Raw genomic sequence first — 26039 nt, 5'->3', positions numbered from 1 at the left:
CGTCATTAAGCTGTGATTTCAACAGTTTTCTCAAAGGTCGGAAGTACTTTTTTGTCAGACTACTTTTCATTTCTTCGTACATAACCCTATCAGCCTCCTAAATATTTATTGCTTTTTCCCTCATCTAATGACTTTATTTCTCTTAATTTAATTCATCAGATGCTGTTACTTTTCTTCTCCGAAGCGTAAGTTTTGCGCATTTATCAATCCCAAAACCCATCCCGATATGTTCACTAAAAACCCGCACTGTGTGGACCATTGACTCTAGGCCCTGTTCACTTCCAGCATAAAGTTTGAGGTCGTCCATAAACATCAGGTGATTTGTATGTTTCCCATTAAATTCGTACGCAAATCTCGACTTTCAAAGTAGCAGGTTTAATGGGATAATTGCTCTAACAAACAGGAGGGGTGATAGTGCTTCTCCCTGAAAAATACCTCTTGGGGTGTGTACTTCCCCAAAAACAATAGAACCCGAGGTCAGGCCTGTTCTCCAGTTTTCCATGCTTTCACTCAGTAGCTTCTTTATATTCTCTGCGATTCCAAATATATGTAGACAGTCTTCTATCCAAGAATGAGGCACCGTGTCGTAGGACTTTCTGTACTGAATCCATGTCATCGCTAGATTTCTCTCTGGTTAGTCCTAGCATGCCTTAAGGTGATTCCCTGATTTTGCATTGCGCAACCCTCCTGTGCATGATTTTTTGCGTCATTGGCGGGCGCATTAGCTTATGCACAAAATCTGGGAGACACTGTCCTGGCTCGCGAAATGTTCTGTTTCGGTTGCCGTCCGCGTCTAAAAAACGCGCCTGCTTAAGCTCCCTATTGACGCCAAGCTGCATCCGTCAAAGAATGAACCAGTACGGTGACCCCCATCTTTTATTTCATGGAGTAGCAAAAAATTCAGCAAATTTCGTTTGCCAGCTTTTTGGCAATTTCATAAAATTGTACGGAAGGAGCCATTACGAGTCGAAAAGCCCACACTCAAGTTAAATCCATTGAGTACTCGCAAAGGCATTCAAATACATTTTTCAGGTAGTACGTGAATTAACCACAGAATGACTCCAGGGCTCTGCGTTATATCATTGATTACATTTATAAAATCGAACTAAATTTGTCCAACATTGGGGATCCGCGGCAATTGTTAAAGTATCTTAAATAGCCTTATTCATGGTCAGCGTCGTAGTATGGAAACAAGCACGGTGACCCCCCCCCCCCTTTTTTTTTATAGTGTGCGAATACACCTTTTTCCAAAATGGCAAAAGAATATTTTGCCTTGAACGAGGCATCAAAGTCTCATTTGAATAAGTCTCATTTGAAAAAGGTGTATTTTCATCGGGAATCTATGATAAGGTCTATTTCTAGGGAATCACCTTAAGATCATCTTGGCAATGAATCCCTTTTGCTTTCTTCCTACGCCGTTTGTTCCTCTTTTAATTAAGAGGTTTTTATCACCTAATTATCCATATAAATGTCTTCCGAAATCATTCCTTTGAGCAACTTCTACATAAGTGGAAAGCAGGTTATAGGCCTGTAGTTGCTTGGTGTGTTCCCCTTTATTATTATTATTATTATTATTATTATTATTATTATTATTATTATTATTATTATTAATTCCTTAGCAATGTAGTTATTTCTACAGAGGAAATCAAATCTAACTTTATGTAATTCGACATTGTTACTTATTCATCACTGATGACATTCCAACAAACAGATTCGGCATAGGTAAGGTCTGCATCGTAATCACGTAAAAGATGGAAAGTGTGTGAGTAGAAACACGTCTGTTAAAATAAAACCATCCGGTTTCATCTAAAATAAAATAGAACACCATTACTGTTTTATCGACCCTTTCGATCAATAATGAAAAGACATTCGTTTATTTACTCTGGAACATTCCTTCGCAGCTTTGGTGCACTCAGATTGCATAAAGTCGTTTGATATTTATTGACAATGAGGCATATGAAGTTGCATTGTAATGCAGCAGTAAATAATTTGCACAGTGGCAAAAACTCTTCTTTGTGGCTCCAGCCTAAGTCATTATGTCAACTACCCGAAAATTCACTTGGCAAGAGCTCTCTGCCTTAAATCAGATGCACAATGCTCACGTCGCAGTTCGTGGAAAGGTAAGGGCGATCTTTCAATTCGTAAATACGAGAGTCATATAAAGGTCGCGTTCTCTGGTCGCGTGGAAGAAGAAATGCTGATAATCAGTGGTTAGAAAGTGTGAGCGAGTCAATTTTAAAGAGCCTACACAATAATATACACTAGTCAAACGCTAGTTTCAGTCAACATGAAAGAACACATTCGTTAGTGAACGCTATGTTGAATTCAGTAGTACCAAATCAACCCTCCGTACAGAATGAATGCAGTTTCAAACTTTTCCCCTAACATTTTGGAAACTGCGGGTCGATCACTTATTTTTGATCAGCGCTAAACCCAGTTCAGTCGCCCGTTAGCCTTAAGTAACTAGTAATTGAAGTAACAAAGCTCTACTTCCACAGTAAAAAAAGTATGTTAGATGCCGTCTTTTAGAAAAGGGACATGGAAACTGGAAACACCCTACGCGTGATCAGGCTTGTTAAGTGAGATATTTTCATTACATAACATCAAATGCCTTGATGAGTTATACTCACAGAGCCAAAACAAGCGTCCTATTACGCTAGTAGAGAGCATCGTACATGTCACCTTGCCTTTCAAAGACCAGAAATTCCGACGACGAAGTACGCCGGGAACTGCGAAGAACAGAATATTTAAAAGATAAAATATCTCACATTCTTGTTTCGACTTCTTTCCTTTCAGTGTTATTACGTAGCTTTAAATACCCGTAAAACGGAGCACTAATGGAGAGGGGGTTAGTAAAATGAGCGCACCGTCGACCTCAGTTGAATTACTGTTACGAGTTATCGACTTTAAATATGGTTACTTTACTTTTTACTTTTTCGCCACTTTGAAGGAAGTGAATGACCTCTTACTTTCGGCAGCACATGTAACTACGAAAGAACGTGGTTTTAAAAAAGTAGGAAAAAAGGAAGGGAGCCAATGTGGAAAAGAAGAAAGAAAAGATCAAATAAAACATTTAAGAAGAGATTTAAGTAGGCTAGAGTCCATGAAAGATGAGAAGTTAAACAACTAGGAATAAAGGAAATCAGTAAAAGAAAAATGAATGATTGGTAAGAAGGCCTTGGTGTCAGTAATTGAGGAGATTAAACTACGAATCGTAGCTGCATCAGCAAAACTGAAAACTAAGGTATCATAGGATTGACCAACATAGGCAAAACCAGTTGTTCTAGATAAAACCAAAGGAGACTTTTTGAGAAACTAAAAGGAGAGAAGAGATCTCAGGAAGAAGCTCCTAATGCGGAGGAGAGCCAGAAATTTTGGAAAGAAATATGGGGGAACCCAGAAAAGCATAGCGAAAAATTCGAATGGATGTGATGTTGAGATTGATCTGGGAGGGAGACAGAAAAATTTAAACATGGACTCGGAAATCACAACTGGGACAGGGACCAACCAAGTTTTAAGGCAACCAAATTGGAAGTCGCCTGGTGCTGATGGACTTCAAAGATATTAGCTGGCTCAAGAACATGATATGAGCTAGGCCAATCATGACTAGACTATTGGGTGAGATTCTACAATTGTAGAGTCAAGAAATATACCAGAGTGGTTTACATTTGGCTCGGCAAAGTCGATCATGAAAGACAGAGAGAAAGGAAATGCTGTATAAAAACTATCGCCCTATTACATGCCTGCCACTAATGTGGAAGCTGTTGACAGGGATAATTGCTTAAGGAATATATAAACACTTGGAAAAAGAGAAACTGTTGCCTGTGGAACAGAAAGGTTGTCGAAAGCAAACAAGAGGTACAAAGGAGCAGATGCTTATTGGCAAGATAACCCTGAGAAATTGAAAGCAGAGACAAACAGGCCAAGCAGTGTCCGATAGCTTACGATATAGTACCCTATTCATGGAAATTAGAGAGCATGAGATTGGTTGGTGGGCGTTTCAACGAATATCATTGAAAAGTCGAAAGTAGAGCTTTGTGAAGGTGATCAGAAGTTAGGAGAAGTGGCAATAAAAAGAGGTATTTTTCAAGGCGACAGTCTCACTCTGATTGTCTGTAATTGCATGAATACATGATTGACATTGATTCTGAGGAAGAGTAAAGCATGGTACGATTTAAGAAAGGGTACGATGACCTTAAGTTGTATGGAAAGAATGAAAAACAACTGGACTCCTTGATCAATAGAGTACGCCTATCTGACCGGGATACTGGAATAAAGTTCAGCATTCAAAAATGTGGTGTGTTGATCATGAAATTGGGGAACTTTGTGGAAGGTAGAGCAATACCGAACGGTCCAAAATGATGCAGATAGACAAGGATAAAGGGTATAAATATCTGAAGGGGGGGGGGGGGGGGGTGTTGAAGCTGATAAGATCATCATACAAAAATACAAAAATGAAAGATGTAGTCTTAAAATAGTACTTCAAACGGGTGAGAGGGATATTGAAATTAATACAGGAAACACAATATCTGCTTTGAATTTAAGAGCTGTGTCCGTGATTAGCTATGGGGTAGGCATCATATTGTGGGAAAAGGAGGAACTGAAATTAATTGACAGGAAGACAAGGAAGTTATTATCCATCAATCAATCAATCACTCACTCAATCAATCAATCAATCAATCAATCAATCAATCAATTAATCAATCAATCAATCAATCAATCATTCAATCATTCTATCTATCTATCTATCTATCTATCTATCTATCTATCTATCTATCTATCTATCTATCTATCTATCTATCTACCTACCTACCTACCTATCGAGCGTTTAACGGTACTGGTGACGTTGACAGGCTGTATTTGCCACGGCGAATTGGTGGAAAGGTCTTGAAAAGTGCAAAGGTCTGTGTTAACATGGAAATTGAAAGTTTGCAAAAATATGTGACTGGGGTGGTGAAATCTTGATCAAAGATTTAAGTCGTGATAATCTCCTAGAAAAAGGCAAGGAGAAATAAGATATCAACAGGGAACGATTGCAGAGGTACACTTGCAAAGCTCGACATGGAAAGTTTTGTGTAAATACAGAGCATATCATCGGAGATGAAAAGAGCTGAGAATGGGTACGAAAAGGCTACTTAAATCGTGAAATGTCTGAGGGAATGACTATGGACATGACCAGTCACTGAGAGCAAGGTATATCAAACGCCCAGGGGGGGATACTCCCTTATATGGGCTATATAGGTATGTGCGGCCCCAAAGGGTAGGGTTTTTCAGCCGTTTTGGTCATAATTAAAATAGGGTATCGATTTTGGCCAATTTTCAGCCATTTTGGTCGTAAATAGGGTATCCATTTTTGCACTCTAGTCTTGAATTCGTTTTTTATTTAGAAGCTACTTCTTTATCATGTAACCTACCTAATAAAAGCAGATAAACATTGCCTTTAACATTGGTCTGAACTAGGGAATAATTATAAGGCAGGTCTGCACCAGGGTATTGATTTAAGGGTCAGGTCATAAATTGGGTATCAAATTTTTGGTTAGGTCATAAATAGGGTAAGGGTAAGGGTTTTGGGAAGCGGGCCGCACACCCCTACCCAGTTTTTCTGGGGGTAAACCCCCCCCCCCCCCCCGGGATCAAACGGTTTGGGTGGAGACGATGTTTCAGAAACGTGTCACATGAGTCAGAGATGTAACAGTCTCGCATATTGTAGCGGAGTTCAGCGCTCCAGCTCAAAAATGTCACAAAATATGGCGACATGATCGAGTTGCACAGGTAACATACTGGACGATGTGCTATCGGTTCAAAAAGGAAATCTCTGAGAAGGTCGAGTATTAACCTGGTATTGGTTGGTGCGTTGGGCTTGATACCAAAAAACTGGAACCAACATACGACATAGAAATCTCTAGTAAAGTGAGATCGTTGCTATCCTTGGAACAGCCACTACACTATTATGCAAAAAGTATTTGGTTCGAGGACCCGGACGAGGCCCAGACTAGACAAGAAACTAGACTAGAAAAGTTAAAATTGCCTCCAGAATTTAAAATCCTGTGTGATTCAGTAATTACCAACGAGTCAGCCGATCAAAGACGAGAGGCTGACGAGGCGGCAGCCTTAATTGAGCCGAAGCACGAGAATTTTGTGTATGCAGAAAAAAATTCGAATGCTCCAGAGAAAATGTAATGTTAGATAAGGTAAGGGAACAAAGGTCGCTTATCATGTGACTCCAAGAACCAATGAAAGCGCGTTTTGATGTGTGATGTCTTTAGACAAACTGGCATCAGGACGTGCCATCGTTCACGTGGATATTTATGATCGAGTGAAAACACATTTTTTCCTTTTCTCTATCTGACCATCGTGCTATGTACACTTGCTTTGAATGTTCTTTAATATTTATTTTCGAACCAGTGTGTCCTATATTGAGTGAACGAGCTCAAGAATGAACCAGCATATGTGTTGTTATCGGCCGCTGTTGTCAATTTTGGCCCGTGAGTAAAGTATGCAGTTTGTTTTTCAATTTAATTGTTGAACAATTTAATTTATTAATTTTCAAAGTAAATAATATTGTCTGTAAAGTACACAATTAAACGATCAATTTGACATATAATTCATGGCTGTATCTTGCAAAATAAAATTTCTGCAAGTGAAATAACCAAGTTTCGTGTGTCAAGCAAGAGAGTTTGATTCCCCATGACATGTTTCACACTGAAAACGCCTTGGCCATTTCGTACTTGGCATTGATTTTATCCACCCAACAAACTTTCACATTTGACAGCTACACTTACTAGTGTAGCTAGGTCAACTCAACAACCCATGCAACAGTGTCCAACTTACAACCGTGCGAACTTTGCAAGAAGGGGTGACTGTCAATCAAATTCGCACTGTAAGGATGGTGCCTACTAACTTAAAGGTATTTTTGCGCGGTTTACTGAATATGCGGGAATAGAAGATCTTACCAAGTTTTATTGAAATCCAAAAGGAAATTTGGGGTAAACCACGCATTTTTCAAAGATAATTTATCAACAATATTTGTAAAAAAGCTTTAAACTACAAAGATATTTATTACGTTCTTTTCCAAATATTGACCCCCAATTTTCTTTTTGAATTCCAAGAGCACTTGCTAAGTTCTACTTTCTCCGCAAAGTTTTAAACCGTGCAAAAATATCTCTGTCTTAATAAGCACCACCCATAGGGAATCCGAGTATCTCAAGATGCGCAAAACGAATGCGCAATACAACAAACCTGCAAACTACGTATGTATTATATTGACTGTCTCCTTGGCACTTAGGGATAGCTACTACTGGTATAAATAGTGATGACAATAATAACAATAATATATAGTATAATGACGTTGATGATGATGATAATGATAACGATAGTTTTCACAAAATGAACCGACTAGGACAATGGACCTCTTTAGCTTGTACGTTCTGTTTTCCCATCTCACATCACGTGAGTGTTACTCTAGGGAAGAGTTTCTTTTAAATGTCGTCTTATGCACGTGCATATGTAGGCATAACTTATGAAAACACAAAAGGAAAATTCCCTTGGGAACATCACGTGGTCTGAAATTGGAAAACAAAACGTACAAGCTAAAGAGGTCCATTGTCCTAGTCGCAAAACAACGAGGAAAATTTGGAAAACTTTGAAAATACCGTGAAGTGACATTAATCTGACAGATATGCAGATGTTCAGTGTCATTTAAAAAAACGCCATAACTTTCGGGAAAATAAGATGGGAAGTTGAAAGTTAAGACCGCAGAAGACCATTTTTCAGCGAACCCCCCTCCCTTCGACACTAATGAAATGTCGTTTATGTTTACTCTGCCAGGTTTATGATATCAGCAAATTTATCAACCATCACCCTGGAGGACCTGAAATCTTACAAATGGCAGCAGGGAAAGATATTACGATTGTCTTTGAGAGCTACCACATATTTAGCAGTTTAGCTCCCAAGTGAGTAAAGGACAAGGAAGGGGGGGGGGGGGGGGGAGAAAGGGGTTACAGTGTTCATCTCCAATACGTAAGCGCCATGGGTCCTGAAAAAATACCCACAAAAAGCTCCCTTATCGCAGTGGGAAGATTAAGCGAAAACACCAAACATTTCACTGGTCCATCCTTTGTTTTCACACGACTTTGCATCGGCCACATTGTTAGTCCTTAAAGTAAGAAACAGTTTCATTGTTGGTGCTCCAAACGAATTCCATGAGAATTGAACTCTTCTTTAATTTTAAGCAAATTTTGTCTTTTGTTCCGGTTAAAAAACATCGTCGCTTTTCCCGTGAATGGAAACGAAAAATATTTGTCTCCTGATGTTTTGTAACTCTATACAAAAATAACAAGAAACACTCGGTATTCTCATTCGTTCACTGATTCGTAAGGAAGAGGGATAGCGCAGTGGTGAGAGCACTCGCCTCCCGGCAATGTGGCCCGGCTTGTTTATCCATTTAGCTCTGAGCTATGGCTGTTCTTATGCCAACAGTCATCCCAAGGAAGCGAGTCACAGCAAATGATGGCCAAGGGTTCCCTGAGGTTACTATCCTGGTTTTTAGAAGTCAAATACTTTTATCAAATTCCTGGCCTTTCGTAATAAAACCCAGATAGCAATACAATGCAATGCTAATCTTTTTCAATCCATCGTTCAAGTTTGTTAGTAACACTTTCCAAGAGCTCCAGTGACAACTTTTGTAACATTTCACACTCTCCTCATTTTTCTCTTCAAATCATGATATTTTTCAACCTCAGTTTTCAGATTCCTTTTCAAAGACATTTTGTCATGACTGTGCAATTCACAATGTGCTCAGAGGAAAATGAGCTTGTATTTCCATTAAATTATTTGATATTTTCTCTTTCAACAGAATGTTGGAGAAATACTATGTTGGAGATTTAATCTCAAGCGAAACACCTACTTTTCCAGAATTAGGGTAACCTGAGTTTTTATTTATTTATCTTTGTTTCAAAGCCGGTAATAAGGACTGGATTCTGTTAAGAACTCAAAAAGTGATTCCAATAATTTGAAGCAAGAGAAAATAAAGAGGCAGAGAGAAAGAGCAACGCCTGGTTTTCACTAGCGAATTCGAGAGCTTAAACAACGCTCATTTCACTGAGAATCAATGTTTTTGCTTTTTTTTCTCGTGCTTGGGGCTATCTTGCTTTCGGTTTTTCATGTGAAATCGGGGCACCGCATAAGCACAAGGAAATTCACAACGTAAGTTCTTCCAGTTTTTGTCGCCATGTTGGACGAGTCTATACTAGAGGCGAGACTTGTATACAAACGTCATGTTGTGGTTATGTCGACGTTGGTAACTACGTATGTTCGCTCTTGTGTATGCGTCGCTGGTGATTGAAGATCAGGCATAAGGGCAGGACTTTTAGAAACGAAAAACAGTTTTCCTGTTGCATGAAATACGCGTAGCAGCGCGACAATGATGCAATGTGTGATAGTGCTTCAAGCCGGGAACGCTTGAAGCACTACTGCTTATGCGTATATATTACTACTACTTCTGCTTATTGCCTACTTCTTGTGGGTATATATTTTCGCCAAACATAACTTTGTTTATATCTGATACCTGACAGTGCGACGCACCTTACCGTGGTCCCCTAACAAAGGTTTTTACAAATTATCCGCCAATCGGGGTGTGCGAATTTGATTGACAGTCACTCCTCCTTGCAAAGTTCGCACGGTTGTAAGTTGAACACCGTTGAATGGGTTGTTGAATTGACGTATTTACAAGTAGTTGTCAAACGTGAAGGTATGTTGGGTGCCTACGGTAAGACGCGTTGCACTGTAACTGAATTTCACCTATCCTAGGGCTGGAGTGACCATCTCTATTTTCTATAAACTCTGCTTGCGATCAAATGTAGGCCGATTTGGAAGCTCTGATATGGCATCTTGAAATAAATAAAATAAATCGAAATTTCTCGTCCTTTTGCGAATACTTGCTCACCTACTGAGAAAATACCAACTGGGTCAATAATGATTCCAATTGCGGCCAATTACTTTCTTAAGTTTTAAAACCGGAATATCATGTGACCAGATACTTCTATTTGATTGGCTGGATACTTGGTGAATTCACACTGGTCAAGTCAACTTGAGAATTACTTGACGCCTTATCGTGTTACTTTTGATCTGCTCAAGTACGCATTCAAGGGGGATAAAACAAGACTTGAGATCGTACTTCGGCTTCTCTGAAGATACCTCGTTCCTAAGGTTAAAAAAATAAGGTACTTTAACTAAAATATACCCTGTTCACACTCAAAGTTGCATAGGTAAAGCCTTCTTACGGCCCTGGTTCGACCCCGCTTAGTGAATCTATTTATTTTTTTATTCAAGGAATTGTGATGAAAGGACGGGAATGCCGTCATTTCCTGCTCTGAATTATCTTTTTTCATTTACTTATTTTGTGGTCCTCGTAATCGTAGGGCCTTCTATAAAACATTACGCGAAAGAGTGAGGAAACACTTCGCGGAAACAAAGAAGGTAAGTTGTGATCACGTGTCGGACCTTTTGTTCACCTGTCAACTTGGGTCAGTTTACATTTACTGCTGGAAACAAAACGCATGTTTAATTACTTGTTTCCCCCGCAGTGATTTTTGCAAAGAGGCAAAATCCCGAGGAGAAGGAGTCATCATCATAGCCCATTACATACATAGTTTGTATTTCCTGGTCTAGTTAAATCTTTAGAACTAAATGCAAACAGAATGAATGGGTATTGGTCAGGTTTCATCATCAAACGCCAGCAAGTGATCGTGAGTTTTGGGTCCTCATGACGTAAAGCAAGCAAATTAGCGTTCCAAGGCAAGAAATTACTGTGTTTCCAAAGAGTTGTCTTTAGTTACCTACTGCAGGTGGAAACATTTATAAATTAGGTGTTGAGTTTCAAGGTAAGCTAAGGAGCCGGATTCCCAGAGTCTAAGGCTGTTTGGGTTGTAGCTTACCCTCAGTAAAATAGAACAACAAGCATAAAGATCAAGCTGAGAGACAGTACAAATGATATAATTATGATAATAATAACAAGGCAAAGAAGAAGAACAGGAAGAAGATAAAAACTATACGCTACTATATATATATATATATATATAATTTGAGTGCACAAATAGCGACAGCGAACTACTAGCAGAACCATTGAATGAAAAACATATTGCCGTGAGTGGGAATCGAACCCGCGTCCCCCTGGTTACTAGTCGGGTGTGCTAACCACTGCACCATCACGACAACCCTGCTGGAAACAGAGCAATCGGTGAGGTGATTGGTTAGCCGCGGGGTTCCCCGGCGTTTAACATTCAGGAACAGGACGTACATCGGATCATCCGGGGATGATTCACAGGCTACCAGCTAATAACAAATTATATTCTTGAATAGCAAAAGCGTTGTGTATCCTTCGGATCCTACTAGCTTGGGACTACATCGTTGGATTTCCAGCCTTGTTAATTCAAAAATATAATTTGTTATTAGCTGGTAGCCTGTGAATCATCCCCGGATGATCCGATGTACGTCCTGTTCCTGAATGTTAAACGCCGGGGAACCCCGCGGCTAACCAATCACCTCACCGATTGCTCTGTTTCCAGCAGGGTTGTCGTGATGGTGCAGTGGTTAGCACACCCGACTAGTAACCAGGGGGACGCGGGTTCGATTCCCACTCACGGCAATATGTTTTTCATTCAATGGTTCTGCTAGTAGTTCGCTGTCGCTATTTGTGCACTCAAATTACTTAATATCTCTAGCAAAGCGTTGTGTATCCTTCGGATCCTACTAGCTTGGGACTACATCGTTGGATTTCCAGCCTTGTTAATTCAAAAAAAAAAAAAAAAAAAAAAAAAAAATATATATATATATATATATATATGGAAGAAAAAGACAAATAAACTACAAGTTCATCCCTACAAGCCTGTTTCGTGGTCGCCCACTCATCAGGTCTTTTTCTTCCATATATACTACGCTCTACTTCTATGTATTGAGCACTGTTTTACGAAAATCAAGTTTCACACTTTATATATATATATCTATATTGATTTGGCGACGTGCATGGCCCTTTATCAATGTCCTAGCTATGCCCCTGGTCTTAGCATACTCATTCATTCCTCTTCCATGTCAACCAACAGGATCCTAAGAACTCACCGTGGATATGGCTCAGACATATCACCATTCCACTAATTGTGATACTAATGTGGTGTGCTCAGGTCAGTTGAGATGCCGTACTTTATTGGACTTTAATTTGTTTCGAGAATTTACTGATGTCATGATAAGTGGTCTCTTGATCTTCATATCCGCAGATGTTCTGGCTTTCCCACAGCTTTGTTCTCAGCGCTGTTGCTGCAGCTATTATGGGCCTGTTCTGCGCGATGTTAGCTTTGCATCATCTTCATGACGGAAGGTTGGTAGCGATGGCTCAGTAATTTCTAGCACTGTACGCCAGAAGCAATGCGACCAGTCTCTCCCATGATTGCGAAACCAAGACAAATGATTTGGCCTATAAATTTTAATCAATTCTGTATGAAAGTCATAAGGGTTCAGTGATTTTGTTTAGTCTTCGATTAAATTACGTGTCATTAAATCTTCTACAAAAGGAGTGATTTGTTCCTTAATGCAGTGCAGTGCCAGACAACAAAACTCCGCTTACGCAACTTATTTACTGTCCTGCAAACACCAACAAAAAGCTGGCTGGTACCCAAAAATTGCTTGTCAGTTGACCAAAGTCCAGTCCAAAGTTTGATAGTTGTAGAATAGCATTACTGAAAGACTCCACATGGCAAAGGGCTTCTTCCTGGCTTTAACTGTTCGTTTTTATTTCAGCCATTTTTCCGTGTCAAGAAACCCTCGTGTTTGGAGAATTCTTGGTCACATATGTGAACTCTTCACGGGAATTTCCTACTACGTTTGGATGCATAAGGTTACTACAATACCATTTACAATTACATAGAGGAAAAAGCTATTCAAACAAGACGAAACATCATATATTTACGAATAATAAGGTCAATAATGGACGCATTTTGATCGGTTCTCACCTATGATTTATTATGATCTATTAGAAGACAGACGAATAGTTGACGTCATCACCGAAAGCGTTTAATTATTTATCAAATAAAACAAATACATTCGATGTTGCCGTGCGTCTGTAATAATAATAACAATAACAATAACAATAACAATAACAATAACAATAACAATAACAATAACAATAACAATAACAATCTACATCATTAGTGTTTTCTGACCAGGGCATTTGTGCTATGGAACGCCCTTAAAAGCTTAAGGGCCTCAAACCCTGAAAACCGTTTTACAACCCTCCAGAGTGGAGTAAAGCAATCTCAGTGAAGATATAAGCAAAGAAGGATTTTTTTTGCATCAGCGAGATATTTTTATTTTGATGTAGTTTCTTTTTCTTTTCTTTTTCCGTTAACAGCACATCTTAAGTCACCATCCGTACACCAATATTCATGCTTTTGACCCTGATGTAGATATTAATACATCAAGTCCCGTAAGTAGTCGATCGGTTGATATATTTTTTTCTCAGTAAGGAAGCACGCTGTGATTGTCCCACCATTTTAAAAGTTTGTTTTGTTGCTTGATCCAATTTCCACTGCGCTCTAATTTACTGCTCCTTGTTTTTCTAGCTTAACTCATGGCTCTTTGTGGAGCCACAAATTGAACTGAAGGAAAATGTCGAACGTATCCACTCATGGGTTCACCGGTTTCCAATTGCACACGTTCCCAGAACCCTCACGTTTTTGCTGTATAGGATATTTATCTTTAGGACCGAGGGTATCTTAAGCCGGCTAAGGGCCGGTAGTCTTTCTCAGGACTGAACTAATTTAATTCTGTTTCTTCTGGGTTTGAACCAACAACAATTTAATTTATTGAAATGAATGACTGAGATGGAAATTGTTAACTCCGGCAGATGAAATTAACGAAGAGATGATATTTTTTCCATGGTGACTCGGGGATATTCGGAAAAAATCCGAGTGCTCCTTCGGCCTTCCGAATACTAATTCGGATGCTCTTCTGCTGAGCTATAGGAGACTGGTCTGTACGAGACTCCCTTAGCTCGAATCGCATTAGCAATCGGAAGCCGGTTGTAGGTTCGACTCCTGCTAAGGAGTACTCGGGTTTTCCCCGAATGTCCCAGAGTCGCCATTGACAATTTAATTGTTTCAATTTTGTTGCGTTAACTCCGTTTCAGGAAACAGATATACGTCGTATTAAATGGCGTCAAAAATTACAGTCTCGGTACTACTATCAACATATCTACACCGTTCCACTGTATTTTACGGTAAGTTTCTGCAGTGTTATGTAGGTTTCAAATTACCGTAACAGTGGTTGGCCGTCATCTTGAAAGCATATAAAGTGATATGACAGTGTTTTAAAAAGCGGGAATGATGAATACTTCCAGCGATAGACCTTTTCACGGTTTCTGTCGCCATATTGGTTGGAGGCAGAGGATATTTAGCGGGTACACCAGTTTTCCCCTGATTTGATTTTATCTGATTTCAGTTCATTTGTAGTCTCCCCAATAAGTAGAGCACTCGTTCTCGGCTAAATAATCTTAAGACTTACCACTGTGACACTGTGATTATTATTAAATAATTATATTAGTTGGGGGGGAGGGGGAGGAGGGGCAGACGCGTACATTGAATGTATGGGAATTTTGGCCGAATTCAAACCTCTAAAACTCCGTTATAAATTAAAGGGGCAGATTTCAAACATTTAAAATATTTTTAGTCATTATCATTCACCCAACGGAATACTAGATCATTGTCCACGGCGCAACGTCTTGAAACTGGAAATCAGAAATCTCCTCACGGTCGCTTCAAATTTCGCGGGAATTTGCATAATTTTGATTGCATGGGTTTTTATGAAAATTTTACATACATACATACCTACATACTTATTGACCGCTCCCCATAGGGGCTTTTCAGGGCCAATGAAACACAACGAAACGACGGAACAGAACAAAGGCAACTGTTAAGAATCCCAACCGGCCGGAGGCAAACCAGTTGGCTATTTACAAGTGCAGCAGGCGAGTTGAACCAGGGACAACCAGGATCAAATTCAACGAGTGGTCAGAGCGGGTCTTGAACCCGGGATCTCCGGATCTCAAAGCCAAGCGCCCTAAATTACAAATTTTGGTTACGGCCGATAGAGCTTGATTCTGATCGCCATATTTCATGAAAATAATCTGAACAGAAGTGCTTTTTGAGAGGTATTCTCGCTATCCACAACCGTCAGATCATAAAGGATTTATAATGGTTCAAAGTCGGCAAAATTCCCATACATTCACTGCCTTCCCGCACGCCTGCCTTGCTGTTCCCAACCCAGCTTACCACATTTGTTGTGTTGTGTGGAGCTCCCACTTAAAGGGGTGGCATGCTGTGCGGATGGGGCGAATGGCCAGGTCCCCGGTGGGGAATGCATTTCCTGCCAGACATACCGACTTATCCCTCACACAACAACGGGCGAAACTCACCGGGGAATGGAACTACTCACACAAACATATAACTCCGACATATATTAACACTACACACATAACATTACAGGCAGAAAAACATAAAAGACTGAAAGGTAACAAACAGAACGAAAACAAACGTTTCAACCATAAAGCGAAGGCGACTAAAGGGCAACAGGAAGACCGAAACAACTGCCCATGGCTGTCAATGAACCGGCTGAAATGGTTGTGCGCATACGTGACATGATGGCCACATCGTGTTATGGTGTGTTCACCTTGCCTTTAATGCTTTGTAACTGCAATTTAAACCATGTTTGCCCTCCAACCAATATGGCCTCAAAAATGGTGTAAATGTCCATTGATAAAATTGCATTTGACACAAAAAATATTTTGAAAAAGATATAATTTTCTTACCTATCAACGATTGTACAAGGAGGATTCCACGAAGCAGATAATGCTGCTGATCCTACTCGCTGCAGCTTCCCAAAATCATCTCCAACCAAACAACGAAAAAAATCGATTGTTGGAACGCATATATAAAGAGCCGAGGACCCATGCGGTCACGGATAGTGTTGCTAATGCTTTACCGAGTTAGCCTCTTTTGGCTCGTCTCTAGGAAAGATTGCGTGACGAGCCCAAAAGCGGGTCTGCTTTGGAGGCTGGTACTTAGTTTATTTTCCACGTAAAACCAGTGACGACCAACGCATCCTACTTTAACGCCTCCAGGCGTCTTGTTCGCTGTTACGTTTGGAGTTGCGTTTTTTGGAAGGATTGCACTGTTCAGGGTTTTTATTCGGAAATTTAAGGATATTTGAGCTAAAATTTATTTTTGTCTTGTTACAGGGAATTTGGATGCTCAGACTGGAGGATATTGGCATCCTTTTCCTTTATAAGAAAACCAGTAAGTTCAGGGTGGCCTTTTTTGTTTTGTTCTGTTCCTATGTGTCGCCTTAGAACAAATTTATTCAATTTACACTTGGCGGATATTTATATCGAATTTTTGTCCGAAATAAAATTGATAGAAGCTTTTCTTTTGGCTATCAAGGTTGCTATTGAAACGGTAACGGCAGCTTATTCCATTCTTTCCTTTTCCAAAACGGATTTATCCGAAAACTCTGCGAAAATATTGCATACAACTTCGCCTTATGTAATCATTTTTTCCTGCGCGGGCGTTGTTTGATTTCAACTCAACCTCGCCGTTCCCAAAGCTTTTCTGGGAACGAAGTTGATTTGCTAGCTCAATGTGAGACGCGCGCGGGCATCAGTTACTTTTCAAAATTTGAGATTTAACGACGCATGGCATTTTGATTGCTCGAAATTAAGACTTCAATTTTCTTGCAAAGACGATTGGTGGTTTTTGAGCACTAATCAGCGGCCATCCGTGGGACCCCCGGGAACCCCTGGGCACCCCTGGGCATTTGCACAACGACCTTTACAGATCCTCCCAACCAATACATTAGTATCCCATACAGTGGTTTCAGATGAACCTTGAAGTCGCAAAGTGGAGGTCAAAAATAATTTGTCACGGTCATTAGTTTTGTTCAATGCCTCCACAGCAGCTTTTTCCATCCGATTTTCGCCAAATCGCTGGAGAAACACTGTGGAGTTCTTGTCAACTAAGAATAACACCTTTGCCTCTTAAATCAATTCTTTTAATGTTCCACACTTAACAATGAATTGCTTTTTGTGCTCGTGATAGTAAAAAAGCACCTAGGAAAAGGAATAAACATATTCCAGGTCCCAACAAGGTCACATACTGCACGCTCACTCGGGTACAAAATATAAATAATTCAAACGACAAATAATTTAACATCAAATCATCAAAAGATTAGTATAGAAAAAGTCGTAGTTTTCTTGTGTAAAATATTTCGGCTACGTTGAAAGGATGGCTAACAAAGAGGGCAATTTATAAGATAGTTGAAATGTTCAACAAACTCACGGTCGCCATTTTGGAAAGTGTTCGGAATTTCATACCCAGACTTCGTGCAGACAACACTCGTTCATTTTCAAGATGGCGGCAGCTTGGTCGGTGTTACAATGGTATCTCTTATTTCGACTGAACTTCTAAGATGTGAAAATGGTGAGCTAATGCTCGCCCGGTAGAGCACGAGAACAGTTAATTAATATAATAAACTTGACCGTTAAATAAGCAACAAAACAGGCTTCTTCGGACTCGTGATGCCTTTGTCGCCATCTTGAAGAAGTCGTAAAACACCTATTAATTTAATTTCATTATTTCAAGTGAGAAGTTCAGTCACCTATAAAGGTATCGAAATGCAGGTAAAGCCGCTCGGTTGTGTGGCGGTCACGACTTCGATTTCCTGATCACGTTTTTCTTCATTTTCTCCTTTTGTTTTCAAAACAAACAAGTTGAAACTCTCATTGGTGAAAACAGTTTACGTAAAGATAGCAGCGGCCCGACTTGTAAACGCATGAGGACCTGCTTTATAGCGTACGTTAACCATTTTGTAACCGTGCGAAAATTGTGTAAAGACGTTAGCATGCAAGGGGTTCTTAACCTCCGGTATTGGGTGCTGGCAGCAATGTAGGGTCGGGGTCTGTAAGCATCGGGACAATCCCAGGGAAGGATTTAAAGAGGTTCGATTCCCGATACTGAACGGTAAAATCAATTAAGACCGCATGATTTCTAATGAGGATTTAATTCTTGTCACAGGTAGTACTCAGGTAAATGCACCATCCAAATCACACCTCGTTCTCTTTGTTCTGTGCAAGCTCTTCTGTTTTTTGTACAGAATGGTGATTCCTGCAATGATTCTCGGATTTTGGAGGATGGTAAGCATTACCTGCATAGTTACTTCGCAAAGGGACAATATCTTGCTGGAATTTTTTGCTTAGTTGTAGAGTGTGTTGGTCTGTCCTCGGTATAGTCTATATCACAGCTGGGGGGGGGGGGGGGGGTAAATGCACCTGTATACTAGCTACAGCAAAGTGCTCTTCAATCCGAGCGGTAAACAAGGCTATGATGTGAGGATCACGGTCCTAGTTAAAATCACTTGATAAATGTATTTTAAAAGTTCATTTAAATCAGTAAATGGAAATTGTAAAGACATCGTTGTCTTTGTCATTATAATTGACTTGTAGCGTAACATTTTTACCTGAACCATTTTTGTTTTAGATCCCTCTGTTTTTTATTTCGGAAATGGTAGGAGGTGCCTGGATAATCACCGTACTTGAAATTACTCATATTATAGGGGAGGTAGGAGCCAAATTACATATTTATTTCTTATTATAATGATAAGAGAACAGTAATTAAAGTTCATAGATGTTTTTGCTTATGGTAAAAGGGAACTTAGACTTTTGAAAAGTCTTTTGTCTCATTTTGATAGCGCGCGGGACAACATTAAAAGAAGAAGGTCAAGGTTTTTTGGTTATGACTTGAGAAAGGGGGAATAGAGAGATCAGTGACCACTGGAAGATAGAGGACAAACGACTGAGAGGAAGACTCAAGGAAGAAAAAGGCTTATTTATGTTAAAGTGTTAAAGAAATGGCAGAGTTGCTGCAGATGAGAAGTTTAAATGTGATCAATGAAGCAGTTCAAGATGGATCAGTATCGAGGGAAGAAACACCCAACGTATGAATAAGACAAGGCGCCCATCACAGAGGGAAACTGGGTGAATTCCCTTCGTACATCGTTGGTACTTACTTATGTAGGGTTAAGAATGGAGGGAAAAGAGACAAAATATAACAAAGCTTAATTAGTTGTTTGCGTTCCACAAAAATCTTATTGTACTTTAAAGATTTTACTGTTTCTTCAGGTTGATTGGCCAGAACCGGACAAAGATGGAAAAATGAATCGGGATTGGTAAATGATGTGATTTTAGGCTTAACTTTTACTCTTCCTTTTCTTTTTTATCAACTCGAATAACAAAAGAGCATGCCATATCCGTCATCTGTTCTTCAAATAATGCTATGTCCGGTCATCATTTCTTCCAAATTATCATACTATTCCTAAAAAGTAATTTATCAGCTATTCTGGAGATATCAAGGCATTTTAATTCCAACAACGAGGGTCCTGTCGGTATCAACTGCAAATACTTTCGTGTAATCTTTCCCCATGAAGAAAGCAAGTGCTCCTTTAGGCGTTCTCACCGAATAACTTGATTAATTAACTCCTGATGACACAGACAATGGAGTCATGACGGCCTTGAAACGCAAGACTCTCTCCTTTGTTTTTCATGTCACATCCGAATGATGTGTGCAGTGGTGGTCAATGCAGTTACTACACACAAGCGTTACATACAATTCAGAACTGAATATTCCGCTGGATTTGCTCATTTGATTAACTCGTGCAGTGCCTTAAATGCCTTCTCTTGCGTTCTGCTGAAGTCACGCGTTATTCATAATTTCAGGGCGGAGCATCAAGTCGCGACAACCCAAGACTTTGCCACCGACAGCTGGCTTCTAGCATATTTCGCAGGTCAGTGATTGAGTTCAAAATAATAGCGCCGCGAAGGCGCGCGCGCTTAGCACCATTGTTAAGAAAATATGGTAACCCATCGCTCTGCTAGAGTAACGAACATAAACGAACATTCGGGCTTTGTTGCTAAAAAGCGTTGAATCATTTGAGTCAGAATTAAAAATATTATGGGATATGTTTCGATCGCAGAACGCAGAACTTTGGTTTCCATATGATCGCAGGATCGCAAACGATCGCAAACGATCGCAGACGATCGCAAACGGTCGCAGAAGTGTGTTTGCATATGATCGCAGACTATCGCAGAACTTTCTGTGATCTGCGATCCGCCATCGTCTGCGATCATATGGAAACCAGCCTTTAGCGTCATACGACCGACCCAAATTTTTGGCATTTTCGGAAAAAAAGAAAAACAGGTAACGACGTTTTTAAACCATTTTTATGTCGCATAGGAATTTCGGTGGTTGATCCTCGTTTTTGTTTAGGTGAGTCAACCTGGGTTGAGCCTGCAATCCAATCGAAAAAAAAAAAAAAAAGTATCTGGTCAGCTGTCAACTTAAAAAAAAAACAGCTGACCTCGAGGAGCTATAAGCTTGAGCTCGCGATATGATTCGTTTATATTCGTTACTCTCTGTCAGAAACACGAAGTTCTCTCACCAGTGTGTGGAAAGCCCCAAGTTCTTGTCTCTTCATGAATATTTTTCGAACCCAAAACTGATGTTTCCTTCGCTTTTGAAGCTGACGGTGTCGTCGTTTCAGGACTAAAAGAAGAAATAAATTTGCTTGCAGCAAACTTTCCTCCTCGATGTCCGCCATGTTGTTTTCTGCTATTTTCCCGCGAGCACAACGCGCGTGTACATTTGACATTTCTGCTGACCTAAACATATGGCTACAGTCGGCTCAAGTTGTGCGCGCGAGCGCATCAGCTGTTTCAATAATTTCAACTTTTTTGAAAGTCAAGAAACCGTAAATGTCCTTCGTTTAGACTTTTCAGGAATTTAATTATCCATTTGCATCCAAATTTTCCTCCAAAACTTTGGAAAAACGAAAAAAACGTCGTTATTTCCAAGACGACCTCCAGCCACTGCACACTAATGGCTGATAGTATTCAATGGCTCAGCCAATCAGATTACAGCATTTCCATTAGTATACTAGTAGAATTCTACTAATAATCATTAGTCTCAAGGTTGACAATGAACCAGGGTAAAAACCACCCGGCCAACTAGCGAAGGGGTTTGTGTACTATTTAGTGTTCTGGGCCCTAACAACTCATGAACGTCCCCGAGACATCTTCGAGACAGTCATCGCAGTTGATCTTTATTCGAAAGGGAATTTATCGAATGCTCACGCTTCGTACAAATGATGTCTATGAGTGGGGGTTAGAGTGGGAGTTAGAGTCACACAACTTTCTTAGTAACAATTTTTCCTTTCCATTTATGTTACCTTCCAGGTACGATAAACCATCAGGTCGCCCATCACCTGTTTCCTGAGATAAATCAGATTTACTATCCACAGATAACTCCTATTGTGCGTGAAACCTGTAAGGAGTTTGGTATCAAGTACCGTTGCGTTGACACTATCTTCGATTCCTTAGGCTGCCACATTAGATATCTCAAGAAAATGGGACGGACCTTTGGGGGACCCCCTGATGTAATCCATGAAGACTGATCTTTTTTTTTCACGACAAAAGCGTTCAAGAAGCGATAAATTGCCTATTGTACCAAGAGCACAAAGATTAGAGCGGTCTTTTGTCCATAATCAAAGTTACATCGTGGGTTTTTCAGAAGCATGCTTTTGATTGCGCTAATTTTTCCTCGTTACAAAATCGCTTTACATCCGCAATTCAGATGAAGGTTAACATTAGCGTAAGCGTTATTTTTGGGTTCGCACTTTCGAAACGTTTTTAATTAATGGAGTTACAGGGACACTTTGTGACGCTTATACATTATTTCTAATTTCGCGCTGCCTTCGAGTTCACCTCGGTTACATCATAGTTAGTAGACTAACTATGGTTACGTAGACCTCTTTCCAGAATAGCCCTTATTCATGATAGCCGCCATGTTGGTTTTCAAATTGTCATGCAAATTAGCCATGTGTTATGCTGGGGGGCAAACATTGGAATAAAGGCAAATTGCGGAAAATCGGCTCGTCGAAATATTGAATTAACATTGCTAAAAGTACATTTTAGAATTTAGAATTAAGTATCTTTCATAATAATTTTATATCTTTTGATTGCCTCCGACATTTTTGACTTTCAACTTCGTTATCTGCTCATTTTTCACTAATGAAACATCGAAGTAACTTGTGTAAGCATTCTATTTTACCACTTAGGTGATAAACATTCAATGAACGTGACACAAATCATCTGTGTGGCTAAGATGTCCGTTATAACCTCTTAAACTTGTGTTGCCGTTTGCCCCCTCAGAAGTGTGAAGCTAATTTGCATGATAAGGGCAAATCCAAAATGGCGGCTATCGTGAATGAGGTCTATTGCGACCAAATAAAATATTCTTTTGTTCTAAGGCTAATAAGCCTTTCTAGCCTCGCTACGACGAACAATTTTCAAAAGGATACTTGTTTCAAAATGAAGGCTGTAAGTGTAATGAACATAAATACAAAAGAATGTAAAAGTGGTCGCCATTTATGAAAGTGGTTTATTGATGATTCTCATTTTACCTAATTTGAATAAGCACTCTACCCAGTTTAAAGCTGCTATCAACAACCTCTCCATCCCCTCCCCAAAAGGACTGAAAACACCTATACCTTTCTTCAAGCTCTGTTTCAAGCATTTCTATCTTAATTTTAATGTCTCGTATCATCTCATCGGTTTCTGTATTCATACACTTAACCATAGGCCTTCATCACACGGCGGCCATGTTGATTCCCGAGGGATTGAAAACTTTTGTTTTTGAGCACCGAAACTCGTTCCCGAACATTTCAACTCGAGACTCGAAGTACGAATTCTATTGTCTATGGCCCGGCAATTTGGCCGCCGCGCGAATAAGGCCCATTCAGTCTCAACATTACAACAAAGTGAGAGAAATGAACTGTACTATGCACTTACCGACACTCGAACTCAGACCCTCCAGATCTGTAGCCCTGTATCTTCATCACTACAGTACAACGACGACCGTGCTCAGCCCAACACAGTTCTTTTCATTATTTACTTTTGTATAATAATAATATTAAAAATAAGTTAATTGATATCCATGTATGATAACCAAAACTATTCCTAACCTGACCTTAATTTTTCTGTAGGATTAATTTAGGTTCCAAAAAAGTTTCTTGTATTCATCTGAGTACGTATTTAACCTAGGTAAAATGAGGATAACCTATTTAAAGTAATTGAAAACGGATTCAACCTGAGATCGAATTTTACCGGCAACATCAACTAACAAAGCCAAAATCAATGTTAATTTTATTCGGGCGTTTTTCCAGCCCTATATTTTCGTCCACTGACCAAATTAGATGTAATTCATTTTCTGACCATATCAAGAAATTGTCTATTGTTCTTTTTCGGTCATTAATATGCGCCGAGGTTCTACGATGATGGGGGTAATTATCATCGGAAAATTTCCTGCGTGTTCAATAAGCTGCATTTGCGGAGTGGAGTGTGGAAATTTTCTTGGTCAGTTGTTGTTAATTCAGGAGTACCCAAGGGATAAATGTTGGCGGGACGGCTTGATCGTGCGTTCCGTGCATTTTTGGGTAACCGTGGATTGAATTGAATCATGGTCGATATAAAGAGGGAAAAACCAAAAGAAGACGACGAAAGCAAATCAAAACAAGCCACAAGTCCACATGGCAATCATGTAAAACAGTTGTAAAGCATGTTTTTTACTTTTTCTCAGCTTAATTGATCGTTTTCCGTGTTTTAAATAAAGATTACTTACTTACTACGTCCGTCAAGGGACGCCAGTAATTGGAGAAGTGGCACGACGAGCAAGGGGGTGGTGTTCGATTTTCAGGAGGAGCTGGCCTCTCTCTGCGAGTCGGACGTCCAGATATTGAAGCAAGGCTTTCTGCCCTTGAAGCGAATCACGCACGGCATTCAAACAGATGACCGTTACCTCAGCATGCAATCGTTACTGTTCACGCACTGCCTGGAAGAAAATACCATCGCTTGTGAGCCCCTCTTAGGGTGGCAGGGCAGCGTTAATCATTCCAAGGTTTCCGTGAAATGGTTCATGTGGTACGACCTACAATTGCGTCGCGAAGCCTTGGCCTTGGCCTGAGCCTACGGGAACGCGGCTTACTACCCCATGTACCAGCTTGTATCGTCCGCGGATCCAGCACATGCGGAACATCGGTGAATCGGTGTCCGCTGGACCGAACCATGGACTAGGCTTAGTCACAAGTTGCTCCGCAACTTTTCCGCTACCTTTGAGATTTTCGGCAACTTTTGGTGTTTTTGACATTCTTAAAAATACTTTTTATTTTATTACTCTATTTGCTTGCAAGGAAAAGTCAGCTAAATTCAACTGAGTGTGTGGACCCCAGGACTGGCCAATACCCAATTACCAATTCTTGGTTTGCATCCACGTGATGAGACGGCCATGTTGGTGTACAAAACAATAGAAAATGGCCCCACATGAACAAGTTTGCATAAGAATGGAGTCAAATTCCCAAAAGGCATTTTACCGCATTGTTCTGTACACCAACATGGCCGCCGTGACGTCAGAGGCAAACCACCTAAACCTGGTGAGCCATCGATATGTCAGCGGAGTCTTGAAAGCTGATCACTTCGTTTTCGCTCGCTCTTCGCTCTCTCGCTTCTGATCGATCGCGGCGAGGATTATTTCAGTCATAAAACGGTCAATAGACCGGTCATTTTCGAGACGTTACAGTAATTTTCTTCATGTCATAAATTATCCCAGGTTGGGTTCTGTTGTTAGCGAATTGATTTTCAGTCTTTCAACTTGCAGCTAACAAATTTCCGGCGCTCTTGTAACGGGTATAAAGACAATTAAAGAAAAAAAAAAGAGAGTAAATTATTAAAAGTTACACTTTGTGAGCGGCATATATGGCTCACCAGGTTTAGGTTTAGGTTTAGGTCGATGTTATCTAGTGCTTTCCCTTGGGGTGTTGCATCCCTGTCAATGAGGTCAGCGGTATCACCTGGCACGTTTTCCAAGAGGGCGGACAAGACTGTCAGTTATTCGGCAGTGATGCAGATTCCAGCTGGGAAGAATGTGCAGATGAAGGCCCAATTAATCCTATTGCGGTAGCTAAAAGGCTGGGGGCAAATCTTGCTCCCCCGAAAAAGCTAAAATAGCTAGAGAAAGAAAAATTCAGACGAATCTGGCCGGTAAAAAGCGTTCTGCGCGTGGACAAAAGATCTAAACCGCGACAAAACCAACTTAAAATGCAAACAAATTAAAAAATATAGCAATTTTCGGCAACTTTTTCGAAATTCAGCAATTTTTTGGCAACTTTGGAAATAAAATAGAAACCTTTTAGCAACTTTAAGGACGGTGCCTACTATTGTAATTGCGCATACGATCTGCGCATCTCCAGATACTCGGATTTCCTATCGGTGATGCTTACCAATACAGGGATATTCTTGCGCGGTTTAAATTTATGCGGAGAAAGCAGAACTTAGCAAATGCTCTTGGTATCCAAAAAGAAAATTGGGAGTAACCATGCATTTTTCAGAGATAATTAAGATTTAATTTGGAAAGGAACACCATACATTGCTTTGTATTTTAAAGCTTTTTGCTAATATTGTTGATTAATTATCTTTGAAAAATTCATGGTTACCCCCAATTTTAATAACACTTGTTGAGATCTGCTTTTTTTTGCATATTCATAAAACCGCGCAAAGATACCTTTGAATTAGTAGGCACCGTCCTTAAGACACTTTTATCGGCAACTTGTGGCTAAGCCTACCATGGATGACGTGCAAGCTCTCGTCGCCTAAAAGCGGACCCTGTTGTAGAGTCGGGGGTACCCATTCCTTAGTGGTGCACTGCCTCCTAAGACAAATCCTGGATCCGCCCCTGAAACCTTTGACACTAATTCGACAACTTCTGCTACTCTGTGCAGGTTGGACACGGAAGAGAGAAGTGATCCTAGCACTTTTCTGGACAGTTTAAGTAATTGCCCCTTATAGACACGCTACAACTGTATAGTGAGTCTTTAAACAAACAGCCAGAAATCCCTTT

General features: G+C 40.1%; 1 protein-coding gene across 2 annotated transcripts in view; it reads left to right on the top strand.

The window, feature by feature from the left end:
• The window catches only part of LOC137995740 (uncharacterized), a 50470-nt gene extending 26696 nt beyond the window's left edge, over positions 1 to 23774 (top strand). Inside the window, exons 1-15 of one of the 2 annotated variants that reach the window (XM_068841247.1) lie at positions 1968 to 2120; positions 7828 to 7952; positions 8855 to 8920; positions 10419 to 10476; positions 12099 to 12176; positions 12270 to 12370; positions 12790 to 12886; positions 13400 to 13474; positions 14177 to 14266; positions 16283 to 16340; positions 18114 to 18232; positions 18576 to 18656; positions 19217 to 19263; positions 19811 to 19878; positions 21326 to 23774. In XM_068841247.1, coding sequence (XP_068697348.1) covers positions 2037 to 2120; positions 7828 to 7952; positions 8855 to 8920; positions 10419 to 10476; positions 12099 to 12176; positions 12270 to 12370; positions 12790 to 12886; positions 13400 to 13474; positions 14177 to 14266; positions 16283 to 16340; positions 18114 to 18232; positions 18576 to 18656; positions 19217 to 19263; positions 19811 to 19878; positions 21326 to 21543 — 1365 coding nt within the window. In that variant the 5' untranslated portion in view covers positions 1968 to 2036 and the 3' untranslated portion in view covers positions 21544 to 23774. Of the gene's footprint in view, positions 1 to 1967; positions 2121 to 7827; positions 7953 to 8854; positions 8921 to 10418; positions 10477 to 12098; positions 12177 to 12269; positions 12371 to 12789; positions 12887 to 13399; positions 13475 to 14176; positions 14267 to 16282; positions 16341 to 18113; positions 18233 to 18575; positions 18657 to 19216; positions 19264 to 19810; positions 19879 to 21325 lie in introns of those variants that run through there. The other variant, XM_068841251.1, reaches the window with a different exon arrangement.
• The last annotated feature ends 2265 nt before the right edge of the window (positions 23775 to 26039 follow it).

The sequence above is a fragment of the Montipora foliosa genome, chromosome 1 (assembly GCF_036669935.1).
Source record: "Montipora foliosa isolate CH-2021 chromosome 1, ASM3666993v2, whole genome shotgun sequence".
Classification (NCBI taxonomy): Eukaryota; Metazoa; Cnidaria; class Anthozoa; order Scleractinia; family Acroporidae; genus Montipora; species Montipora foliosa.
This window is presented reverse-complemented; position numbering and strand designations above follow the sequence as displayed.